At 42.6% G+C, this 12,936-nt stretch overlaps 1 protein-coding gene across 7 annotated transcripts in view; it reads right to left on the reverse strand.

The window, feature by feature from the left end:
* The window catches only part of MARF1 (meiosis regulator and mRNA stability factor 1), a 37,721-nt gene that overhangs the window by 20,173 nt on the left and 4,612 nt on the right, over positions 1-12,936 (reverse strand). For 4 of the 7 annotated variants that reach the window (XM_073647670.1, XM_073647672.1, XM_073647666.1 and 1 more), the window contains 12 exons: positions 12,589-12,796; positions 11,330-12,007; positions 9,446-9,614; positions 9,135-9,361; positions 8,470-8,587; positions 8,167-8,339; positions 7,510-7,935; positions 7,044-7,228; positions 4,686-4,844; positions 2,914-3,088; positions 2,643-2,821; positions 795-875 (listed from right to left, as the gene is read on the reverse strand). In XM_073647670.1, coding sequence (XP_073503771.1) covers positions 795-875; positions 2,643-2,821; positions 2,914-3,088; positions 4,686-4,844; positions 7,044-7,228; positions 7,510-7,935; positions 8,167-8,339; positions 8,470-8,587; positions 9,135-9,361; positions 9,446-9,614; positions 11,330-12,007; positions 12,589-12,735 — 2,717 coding nt within the window. In that variant the 5' untranslated portion in view covers positions 12,736-12,796. The remainder of the gene's footprint in view (positions 1-794; positions 876-2,642; positions 2,822-2,913; positions 3,089-4,685; positions 4,845-7,043; positions 7,229-7,509; positions 7,936-8,166; positions 8,340-8,469; positions 8,588-9,134; positions 9,362-9,445; positions 9,615-11,329; positions 12,008-12,588; positions 12,797-12,936) is intronic. The other 3 variants (XM_073647669.1, XM_073647673.1, XM_073647671.1) reach the window with 3 other exon arrangements.

Consider the following 12,936-nt stretch of genomic DNA (forward strand, 5'->3'; position numbering starts at 1 on the left):
CCGAGAGAGACAGACACTAAAAGAAAGAGGGCCAAAGAAAGCTGCTTTCATCTAGACATAGCGCCACATCTGTGTCGATAGGTTGTGTCTGGTATTGCAGTGCAGTCGCAGTTAATACTTCACTGCAATGGGGCTGCCAGCTACTTGGGTGCTAGTTTGGTGTGGGCAAGCAGTGCATGGTTCACTGCAATTTTGCAACTCACTTTGCTGTGAAATATATAGGACACAGCGAGCCAGCCAGTCGCAGCGGAGCCAGCTAGCCCCAGCCCAGCGAGCCAGGCATCCAACCCCAGCCCCGCCAGCGAACCCCAGCCCCGCCAGCGAACCCCAGCCCCGCCAGCGAACCCCAGCGAGCGAGCCAGACCCAAAAAGAAAGAGGGTTAAAGAAAGATGCTTTCATCTAGACATAGCGCCTCATTTGTGTTAACAGGTTGTGTCTGGTATTTCAGTGAAGTTGCAGTTAATACTTCACTGTAGCAGAGTCCTAGTTCGGTGCGCGGCCAAGCAGTGAATGGTTTATTGCAATTTTGCAGCAAGTACTGGCAAAAGCACTTTTCTTTTTAAATCAACACCCCATGTGCTCCTCGTGTACATGCTGCGTATCCACAGGCCATCTGTAGAAAGTCACACAGCACACAGCTACACTATTGCCACAGCAAATTATTCCAGTCTGATAAGATGGGCAATTAATGGCTAGTCAAAAATAATTAAAGGCATTATTTCCAGAGCATGCCAGAGATAGATCTTGACAGAATCTCATACAGCGCCTCCAGATGATAATGTTAAACACTTACTTTTTCTCATAGATTTCTGTAAACTTAAACAGCGGTAAGCAACAAGCAGGAGCATCTTGCAGGATTGAAATTGTTCCAAAGCTGTTCAGAGAAATGGAGATTGATTAGAAGCGGACCACACAAACAATGAGATATTTTGTGTTCAACCCTTTCATGGAAAGAACAGAGTTGATGTTCTTTGCCATCAGTGAGGGCTGTGTATATGTACACTGCTCAAAAAAATAAAGGGAACACTTAAACAACAGAATATAACTCCAAGTAAATCAAACTTCTGTGAAATCAAACTGCCCACTTAGGAAGCAACACTGATTGACAATCAATTTCACATGCTGTTGTGCAAATGGAATAGACAATAGATGGAAATTATTGCCAATTATCAAGACACCCTCAATAAAGGAGTGGTTCTGCAGGTGGGGACCACAGACCACATCTCAGTACCAATGCTTTCTGACTGATGTTTTGGTCACTTTTGAATGTCGGTTGTGCTTTCACACTCGTGGTAGCATGAGACGAACTCTACAACCCACAGAAGTTGCTCAGGTAGTGCAGCTCATCCAGGATGGCACATCAATGCGAGCTGTGGCAAGAAGGTTTGCCGTGTCTGTCAGCGTAGTGTCCAGAGGCTGGAGGCACTACCAGGAGACAGGCCAGTACACCAGGAGACGTGGAGGGGGCCGTAGGAGGGCAACAACCCAGCAGCAGGACCACTACCTCCGCCTTTGTGCAAGGAAGAACAGGAGGAGCACTGGCAGGGCCCTGCAAAATGACCTCCAGCAGGCCACAAATGTGCATGTGTCTGCACAAACTGTTAGAAACAGACTCCATGAGGGTGGTATGAGGGCCTGTTGTCCACAGATGGGGGTCGTGCTCACAGCCCAACACCGTGCAGGACGCTTGGCATTTGCCACAGAACACCAGGATTGGCAAAGTCGCCCCTGGCGCCCCGTGCTCTTCACAGATGAAAGCAGGTTCACATTGAGCACATGTGACAGACGTGACAGTCTGGAGACACCGTGGAGAGCGATCTGCTGCCTGCAACATCCTTCAGCATGACCGGTGTGGGGTGGCATTTCTTTGGAGGGCCGCACAGCCCTCCCTGTGCTCGCCAGAGGTAGCCTGACTGCCATTAGGTACCGAAATGAGCTCCTCAGACCCCTTGTGAGACCATATGCTGGTGCGGTTGGCCCTGGGTTCCTCCTAATGCAGTACAATGATAGACCTCATGTGGCTGGAGTGTGTCAGCAGTTCCTGCAAGATGAAGGCATTGAAGCTATGGACTGGCCCACCAGTCCCCCAGACCTGAATCCAATTGAGCACATCTGGGACATCATATCTCGCTCCATCCACCAACGTCACATTGCACCACAGACTGTCCAAGAGTTGGCGGATGCTTTAGGCCACGTCTGGGAGGAGAGACCATCCGCAACCTCATCAGGAGCATGCCCAGGCGTTGTAGGGGGGGGGGGGTCATACAGGCACGTGGAGGCCACACACAATACTGAGCCTCATCAGGAGCATGCCCAGGCGTTGTAGGGAGGTCAAACAGGAACGTGGAGGCCACACACAATACTGAGTGTCATTTTGACTTGTTTTAAGGACATTACATCAAAGTTGGATCAGCCTGTAGTGGGTTATTCCACTTTAATTTTGGGGGTGACTCCAAATCCAGGCCTCCATTGGTTAATAAATTTGATTTCCATTGATGATTTTTGTGTAATTTTGTTGTCAGCACATTCAACTTTGTACAGAACAAAGTATTCAATGAGCATATTTCATTCATTCAGATCTAGGATGTGTTATTTGAGTGTTCCCTTTTATTTTTTGAGCAGTGTATATGGCTCACATTACCTTAGCAAGGAGAGGGATTTATTTACTGCCCCTGTGGCCAGGGACACTTGGATCCTCTTGCTTCCTATCTTGTATCTATGTAGACTGTTGACGGCACAAATTGCTTCCTGTAGATTCTCCATTTGTACTGTGGCCTTTAATTGGTAGTCTGTATGAGAGCTGAGCTCTACATGTTTTAACTGAAAAGTCAATCCAGAAAGATTACCATTTGATCAACCCGACATTTTCATACATATGTAAAAGGGATACTTGAACGCCAAAAGGAACTTACTTTCCCATGCCTAGAAAATATTTCCCGCAAAGTTTGAAGAAGCACCTTCCTGGATCGCCGATAATCCAGATTTCCGATCTGAATCTCAGCACCACTTGCAAATGGATCAGCCGATAGATCGGTAGCACCAGTCAGCAGTGGAGATGAACAGTTGGAAACATTTGGGGACAAATTCCTAAGAGAAAAATTATATATATATACTTAACAAAAAAGTGTGAAACAACTGAAAATATGTCTTATATTCTTGGTTCTTCAAAGTAGCCACCTTTTGCTTTGATGACTGCTTTGCACACTCATGGCATTCTCTTGATGAGCTTCAAGAGGTAGTCACCGGAAATGGTTTTCACTTCACAGGTGTGCCCTGTCAGGTTTAATAAGTGGGATTTCTTGCCTTATAAATGGGGTTGGGACCATCAGTTGTTTGTGCAGAAGTCTGGTGGATACACAGCAGATAGTCCTACTGAATAGACTGTTAGAATTTGTATTATGGCAAGAAAAAAAGCAGCTAAGTAAAGAAAAACAAGTGGCCATCATTACTTTAAGAAATGAAGGTCAGTCAGTGCGAAAAATTGGGCAAACTTTGAAAGTGTCCCCAAGTGCAGTTGCAAAAACCATCAAGCGCTACAAAGAAACTGGCTCACATGAGGACCGCCCCAGGAAAGGAAGACCAAGAGTCACCTCTGCTTCTGAGGATAAGTTTATCCGAGTCACCAGCCTCAGAAATCGCAGGTTAACAGCAGCTCAGATTAGAGACCAGGTCAATGCCACACAGAGTTCTAGCAGCAGACACATCTCTTCAACAACTGTTAAGAGGAGACTTTGCGCAGCAGGCCTTCATGGTAAAATAGCTGGTAGGAAACCACTGCTAAGGACAGGCAACAATCAGAAGAGACTTGTTTCGGCTAAAGAACACAAGGAATGGACATTAGACCAGTGGAAATCTGTGCTTTGGTCTGAGGAGTCCAAATTTGAGATCTTTGGTTCCAACCACCGTGTCTTTGTGCGACGCAGAAAAAGTGAACGGATGGACTCTACATGCCTGGTTCCCACCGTGAAGCATGGAGGAGGAGGAGGTTTGATGGTGTGGGGGTGCTTTGCTGGTGACACTGTTGGGGATTTATTCAAAATTGAAGGCATACTGAACCAGCATGGCTACCACAGCATCTTGCAGCGGCATGTTATTCCATCCAGTTTGCGTTTAGTTGGACCATCATTTATTTTTCAAAAGGACAATGACCCCAAACACACCTCCCGGCTGTGTAAGGTCTATTTGACCAAGAAGGAGAGTGATGGGGTCAGATGACCTGGCCTCCTGTCACCAGACCTGAACCCAATCGAGATGGTTTGGGGTGAGCTGGACCGCAGAGTGAAGGCAAAAGGGCCAACAAGTGCTAAGCATCTCTGGGAACTCCTTCAAGACTGTTGGCAGACCATTTCCGGTGACTACCTCTTGAAGCTCATCAAGAGAATGCCAAGAGTGTGCAAAGCAGTCATCAAAGCAAAAGGTGGCTACTTTGAAGAACCTAGAATATAATACATATTTTCAGTTGTTTCACACCTTTTTGTTAAGTATATAATTTCACATGTGTTAATTCATAGTTTTGATGCCTTCAGTGTGAATGTACAATTTTCATAGTCATGAAAATACAGAAAAATCTTTAAATGAGAAGGTGTGTCCAAACTTTTGAGAAATTATTATATATATATATATATATATATATTAGTACAAAACAACAATAATTTCTTACAAACCCATAAATTAAGTGTTTTACCTTGAAGACCATCCACTCTGGGATCTTACAGGGCTAACTTGCCGCGTTCCTGCCAGTCTGATGAAAGCTGATGGATTGCTTATCTGAAAAGAGGATTCATCCCTCTCTGGTTTCTCCACAGGAGATGCAGAAATGGTTCCCATAATTGGGACCTCACGCCTGAAATGACAAGTAAATTAAACAAATTGCAGTTTGACAAAGTTTTACAGATCACCATTACAGAATGTGTCTCCATTCCTATAAAACATTTTTTTGGTGTGCAAAGGATATCCCATCCCTTGCTTTTCCCTAGTCAATTTGACTCCCTTTAGCCACAGCTCAGACTGGGGAAAAGCAGGCGTTCAGATGCCACTTACATGCAATTTTCCACCCCCAGAAACGAAGATAAATCCCCCAATGAAGTAAGTTGCCAAGTGTCATAACGCTGAATAAACGAAATTTAAAAAAAAAAAAAAAAAAAAAAAAAAAAAAAAGGCAGAGGGGAGTAAAGGAAAATAGGACATAATTTAACACAAAACCCCAAAAACTGGCCACACAAAATTGTTGACACCTTTACAAAAGTTGTGGGTAAACAACTTTGTTTCAAGCATGTGATGCGCATTCAAACTCACCTGTGGCAAGTAACAGGTGTGGGCAATATGAAAATCACACCTGAAACCAGCTAAAAAGGGGAGAAGTTGACTCAATTTTTGCATTGTGTGTGTGCCACACTAAGCATGGAGAATAGAAAGAGAAGAGAACTGTCTGAGGACTTGAGAACCAAAATTGCTGAAAAATATCAAGAACCTCAAGGTTACAAGTCAGTCTCCAGAGATCTTGATGTTCCTTTGTCCATGTTGCGCAACATAATCAAGAAGTTTAGCTACAGTGCCATGGGTTGTAGTCTCCCTGGACGCAGAGAAAAGCTGATGAAAGGTTGCAAAGCAGGATAGTCCAGATGGTGGATAAGCATCCCCCAATCATTTTCCAAAGAAATTCAAGCTGTCCTGCAGACTCAGGGGGCATCAGTGTCAGCGCAAACTGTCTGTCAACATTTGAATGAAACGCTATGACAGGAGACCCAGGAGGACCCCACTGTTGACACAGACATAAGAAAGCGAGACTACAGTTTCCCAAAATGTATGCGAGTAAGCCACCATCCTTCTGGAAAAGAGTCTTGTGGACAGATAAGACCAAGATAGAGCTTTTTGGTAAAGCACATCATTCTACTGTTTACTGAAAACGGAATGAGGCCTACAAAGAAAAGAACACAATACCTACAGTCAAATATGGAAGTTCAAAGATGTTTTTGGGTTGTTTTGCCATCTCCTGCACTGGGTACCTTGACTGTGCGCAAGGCATCATGAAATCTGAAGATTACCAAAGGATTTTTTTGTTGTAATGTATTGCCCAGTGTTAGAAAGCTGGGTTTGCATCCTAGGTCATGAGTCATCCAGCAGGACAATGACCCCAAACATGCTTCAAGAAGCACCCAGAAATGGATGGAAACAAAGCGCTGGAGAGTTCTGAAGTAGCCAGCAATGAGTCCAGATCTAAATCCCATTGAACATCTGTGGAGAGATCTTAAAATTCCTGTTGGGAGAAGGTTCCTTCAAATATGAGAGACCTGGAGAAGTTTGCAAAAGAAAAGTGGTCCAAAATTCCAGGTGAGGGGTGTAAGAAGCTTGTTGATGGTTATAGGAAGCGATTGTTTGGAGTAAATAATTGCAGTCAATGTGGAACCAAATATTAAATTGAGGGTACCAACAATTTTATTCAGCCCATTTTTTGATGTGTGTGAAATTATGTCTAATTTGCCTTTTTTTTCCTGTTCCAATACACACAAAAGGAAATAAACATGTGTAACAAAAAAAAACAAAAACGTTTTCTGGAAGAAATTCTTCATTTTCTGCTGTTAAATAGGGTTTTCTGGGAGTTTAAAACTGATAGCAGATCAGCAAGGCTTCTGATAGTCTGGCAGTATTGCGGGTCAGTCCTATTCATTTGAATAGGGCTATGCCAGACAGTGTTATAGTATTAAGCAAAGCAGCTACCAAATATATGCTGCTGTGTCTGGTAAACCATTAAAAAGGTAAATGGCATTCACTAAATGACTGTGGCTCCTTCTGTGATATGACCATTGCGGGGATTCGAAAGACCTTTAATCTGATATGACGGACAATCCTGAAAATAAAAAAAATGTTAAAGTTCCAGCTTTGCACCCATACTAAGATCAGCACCATATTACCAATTATTACTGGAATATGAATGTAAAGAGAACTGTTGGGATTCAATACCTATTCCAGCTGATCTCCATATATCCAGAAGTGCTAACAGGATGCACAGTTTGAGAACAGAGACATGGAAATAAAGACATACCTTTGAATAGGTTTAATGGGTTTCTCTTCTGTTCCAACACTTTTTGTGATCACAGACACTTGGCTGGAAACAGAATTGCCACTTTGACACAAAGAATTTAATTTATCTCCATTTTTCTTCTTTTCTTTTTCTTGAGGGTTTCCATTTGTTCTGGTTGATGCTCTGGACTGCAGTTGGCACAGCTCCTGAGAGGGAGAAAATAGTTGTAATGTTATTTTATTGTGCTTATGAGTAAAATGTGAATGCCCAGGTGAGTATAGCATTCTGCTGCCCATCTAATGCACTAGGGGCTTTCCATCATTTTGGATAAGTACAATGAAGTTTTGTGATCCCAGCATCTTGTCAATCTAAACTAGGTGTACTCATATATTATCACACCAACTTTATTATCGTGCATTTGGAAACCTGTCAAAACTGGCAGTAATGGACCTTCAGTACTATAATAAAGCCACACGCTCCTGCTTACCTGCAGACTTTTCACATTTGAGTTTTTGTTGGAGCCGTGAGCAGCCTTGTACGCAGAACCTTTGGCGTTTGATGGTGGGTCATGCTGATCTTTAGTAAGGAGGCACAGCTTGGTATTTTTGTTCACTTTTTTGGGAGACTTAGATTTGTCCCCATTGTTACAGTTCACATTTTTTGCTTCGGTTACCTCTCGATTTTTAGGTGCAAAGGAGACAGTGATCCGATTGCCAAACACGTCCTCGTTCTCCATGCGTTTCTGAGCCCGTTCGGCACTTTCTTGATTGATAAAGCGAAGAATGGCGCTGCTGCCCGACAGGCTCATCACTTTCCCTCCACAGTTATCTGAAAGGCGTCGGAGGCGGTTGCTGATACTTTTTGCATCTCGGCTTGTTGGCAGGTTATAGACATATAACAGAGTATGGCACTGCTGCAAAAAAGAAAAATAAAAAATAAATGATCCGAATGGAGCGGTGGTGCACGGCAGCCATTACTCCGTATGGGACTGCTGGAGAGACAGATGTATAGTCAAAAGAAACCAGCAGGGAGCATTGGTGCTGGAGTATTAGGAAAGTACATTATGTATGGCAATTTTAATCCTCCCCTCGTGATCTGACTGCACATAGTTTATACAAGAAGCAAATGTGATAAAATATTTCACCTGTGGCTTTAAGGGAAGCCTGGGAGGAAGGTCTGAAATAAACTCTTCGAAGCGGATGAGCTCATGTGCATGGTGCAGCAAGGCTTCGGAGGCCTGGTTCTTGTGCACAATTATGATGTGGAAACCATGGCGGTGCCGCAAGTCGCTTATTTCAAGAGCAAAGTTGACATCAGCTTTTCATAATGCGAGAAAAAAAATAAAAAATAAATAAAAAGTAAGTTGTGAAGAATCATCTGGATAACTGATTTATTCCAATCTACAAAACTGTTTCTTAAAGTGGGAGTTAAGCACTGCGCTACTTACTAGAAACCAAAACCACGGTTGCTGGAGACGTGTGAGTGTCTGCAAACCTCCTCAGACTCTGTCTGAGCTTGTCATCTGCAGCATTTTTTGCTGTGGCATTGATATGGGCAACAGTTACCTGTGAAAAACCAAAAATAGAATAAAAAGATAAATGACACTTAAAGTGCTGCAGTTACTGCTGGCTAACAGCAGGTAACAAATAGCATAAGGGTGGAAAGATTTTCAGAACCAGAAGAACCTAGACTGTTCTGGAATCTCCCCATGCTAATAATCCAAGAAAAACTATCTTCCATTTGGTAAAAAAAAAAAAAAAGTCCACTGTATCAGTAAAACACTGTTCTATATACACACACTGCAAAGGGAACATTTCATTAAAGGAGGTTGTCCATTGAGAACAAGTTATAACCCATAGACAAGATAGGTGAGAACATGCTGATTAGTTGGGGGCTGACACTTAGGGCCCGCACAGATCATTACAAAACGGAGCGGCAGGTCGGACACCCAACCATTGCTGCATTAAATATTTATGGGGCTGCCAGAAAAAGTGCAGTGTTCTGCAGCCACAGAGTATGAATCCCGGGGGAACACTTGGCCCCCTTTTTCCGCTGTGATACTCAGAACCATCCTGTTTCACAACCCAACACATACAAAGTCTATTTTCTTACCTGACAGTTGTTAAGTTCCTCAATAACTTCTTTATTTTCTTTACTGATATCACAGACACAGATGAACTCTGCTTCTCTGTGACCTTTGAAAAGTCGCTCACGAATCCGCTTTACTACACTGACCGCTGAACGACCGCTGGGAACAGAGCAGTTTTCTATGTCCCAGAACACACCGATAGGTGGCAGATTCTCTTGCATCTGTCCAGCCAACGACAACTCTGTGGATCCTACAAATGTAATTTCAGGTAAATAAAATAAATAAATACTGATATTTTATATAATTTATTGATGAAATATATACTCAGACTAACCAAATTTTTGTGAGGCTTTACAGAAGTTCTTAGCAAGAAGCATTGCAGTTTCCTTCACATTTCCTTGGGTTCCACAGCCATTGCATACAGGAAGAGCAGCAGTCTGGGTATTTGGAGGAGGAATATTAGGCCATATCTTTTTTACATCAGCTATACCATTGCCTGTGGGCTGCGTGTAAGGAAAAAAAAAAACATTTTTTTTAAAGCAAAAACACAAAACTGGTTTTAATACACAAAAAAAAAAAAAGTTACATACACTTTTAGGGAGACAAGCTATAGTAGATACTCACCTTGAAATCCACACTCCACTAAAATGACACCATCCATTTTACCATATAATGTATTGGAAGACAAAAAAAAAAAAAATGATAATAAAAAGTTGCCCGAGACACAAATGTATTTACTTTTCTCCCCTCCATCTATCCTGCAATCAGTATTGCAGTATAGTGGCATCATGCTCCTTTATGAAGCTCAGCCTGTAGCGGAGTCAAAAATAAATATTTTGATTATAATGCAACTTGTATAGGGGTCTTTTTTTCACATCAATCTGATAGTTAGCAAACCTATCCTGAGGATCCTCAAGAGCAATCGGTTTCCTAAGAAAGAAGCGTGCACTATAAAGCTTGGTAATGCCAAGTCCTTCAGAATTAAAGCGCTCTTTGCCAGGAGAGTACACTGTACCCCCAACAAACGGATCACTGGGTGTTCGACTGCTGGGACCCTCAGTGATCCCGGACCTGGGCTCGGCAGAGCCATCATGAATGGAGCAGACGTCTTAACCCTCAACCTTCCCTCCGTTCATGGGGGCAGATTCATCAACACTGGTGTAACACACGATCGTACCACAGTAGAAGGCGCCAAATTTATTAAGAAGTGAATGCCACTTAATGACTTCAGCATTTCTGGTGTACAAAACGTTGTCATATTTGACCTGTGGTTGAGCCATGCCCTGGTCCAGTTCCCAGCTCCATCCATTTTGCAACTCTTCAAAGTTTTTACAACAGTTTTCTGGCATAAAAGCTTTGATGAATTGGCTTCATGGTCTACAGAACTGGCAAAGAAATCCAAAGGTCTTTTTTTTTTTTTTTTTTGCTCTCGTCTTAAGCATTTTTATCATTACGGCCATTCAGACATTAAAGTGTATCACATATCAAAACTATTGGAATGGCGAGATCCTCACTGATCACCATCAGTGGGGGTTACTAAGTCACTAGCAAAGGATGCTGCTCAACTGCATGCTCCTGACCTTACATCTTAAGAGATTTTGTGAAGGTTTTACGGGTTAAAAGATCTGATATGACTCTTTGCATGTCAAACAGGGTTATGAGAATGCAGTTATTCCTACAGTGGCAAACACATCCTTGGGATCGTTTTCATAGCCTGAACACTATTAAAAAGTACATATATTGTATTTAAGGGCAGCACGGTGACTCAGTGGTTCGCACTGTTGCTTTGCAGCGCTGGGGTCCTGGGTTCAAATCCCACCAAGGAGAACATCTGCAAGGAGTTTGTATGTTCTCCCTGTGTATATATCTAATATAATAATCTAATAATCTTTTTATTTATATAGCGGCAACATATTCCACAGCGCTTTACAATTCAGACATCATAGTCATTGTCCCTATTGGGGCTCACAATCTATATTCCCTATCAGCATGTCTTTGGAGTGTGGGAGGAAACCGGAGAACCTGGAGGAAACCCACGCAAACACAGGGAGAACATACAAACTCCTTGCAGATGTTGTCCTTGGTGGGATTTGGGCTCAGGACCCCAGCGCTGCAAGGCTGCAGTGCTAACCACTGAGCCACCGTGCTGCAAATTAGCAAGTGATCCTATAAAAACCATTGATTTCATTGACAACATCATGAAAAAAGACAAACTAACCTTTTCCAAGCAGACTTCACAGAAGGAAGAGCCCTTGAGAAATACAGAAGGTGCAGTGTTCAGATGGATAGAACTTGTGCAAAGGTGTGATAACATCTCAGACTGTGCAAGATGTTCCTTTAGACGCAGTGTGGACCCATTAGTGAAGTCAGTGTAAGGGCAGTATCCTGGAGAAGTCCCGAAGGCAGGAAGCTGAAATTTGTGAAGGTTCCCGTGAAACTGGTTTAAATGCACATTTGTACAGCAGGGAACCGAGTGAGAAGGGTGAAGGTGGCAGGGAGACAGACGTTTTTCCATACATACACTGGAGTAGTTGAGTGTGCGGTTGTTGCATGGCCCCGATGCAGCCACTTTTTTAAAAGGACTTTCAGAAGGTAAAGGTAGAGCTGGAGCAACCTGACAAGTAATGGTGCCAGCAAAATTTGTGTCCAAAATAGGCGGAGGCGGAATAAAACCACTCCCAATGAAACGGATATCAGAAGTGCAAGAAGTGCCATTAGAACAAAGTGCACAACAGCTTACTTTGGGTCCACTTTGAAGATGGATTGGCTTTATGGGAGGAGGTTGGATTTTGGAGAGTTGGAAGCTAGAAGTGCAAGGTTGGAGTGGGGGTGGGGGAGGTGGTGGCGGTATATCCTTCAGTTCCACAGTAGGTCTAATGCACGCCATGTTGCCTTTCTGGAAGATAAGAAGAAATCACTAATTGAAACAAATATCAAGCAACTCACTTACAGAAAGCAACAAGACAATGACAACAATAATGAAGGACATTTAGGGCCCAATTCATTATTTGTGGGTTTTTGTTTGTTTTTTTAATTACTATCAAAAAAAATAAAATATATATTCGCTAATCTTTTATGCGCCAAATTCACCAAAATGGTGCATACACTTTCATGACATATGATATTCATAAAGATTTTCCTTTTACTCCCCTGTCTAGCCATATTTGTAAGTTTAGTGAAAAAAAAAAAAAAAAAAGTAAAAAAAATAGAAATTTTTCTATATTATGCAAAAAAGTTACATTTGTGACCCTTGAAAAGTTGCAATAATTAGGAATTGGGCAAAAACCATCAAGAAACTATTCAGAACTAAAGTGAGGAACTAGAAAAACAAACAAATGCAATAATGAATAGGGCCTAAAGTTTTCCCAAACAGGTGTGCTTGAAAAAGTCCTACACCCCCATGGTTAGCCCATTGTCGAGCAGGAAAATACATGGCGTCACCTGAAGTATCTATAGGAGCCAGGAACATGATCTTACCGGGGTCTCTCCAGCAGCAGGTAATGCCTGATCAACAGCGGAGAAGCAATTTGAGAGTTTCCATAACCAGGGCTCAGCATCCTTCTCTTGCCTCTGAAGCCATCCCACAGACTTACTACAGAGGTTCACCTTCTCATTGCCTTCCATCGTACAGCCACTTGCAGCACTTTAGCATCCTATAGGGCCACCTTTCTTTCATTCTTCCTTCCTTGTACAAAAAAAAACACATTAACATTTTCCTTATCTCTTAAACAGTCATCACAACCAAACTTCACAAAAAAAAAACAAAAAAACACAACATTGATGCCAATTGACTAGCTATAGCGTCAGTTTGCACATGATACATGA

This window comes from Phyllobates terribilis, unplaced genomic scaffold, assembly GCF_046119375.1.
Source record: "Phyllobates terribilis strain yellow unplaced genomic scaffold, ASM4611937v1 Scaffold_9__5_contigs__length_417890890, whole genome shotgun sequence".
In the NCBI taxonomy this organism is placed as follows: Eukaryota; Metazoa; Chordata; class Amphibia; order Anura; family Dendrobatidae; genus Phyllobates; species Phyllobates terribilis.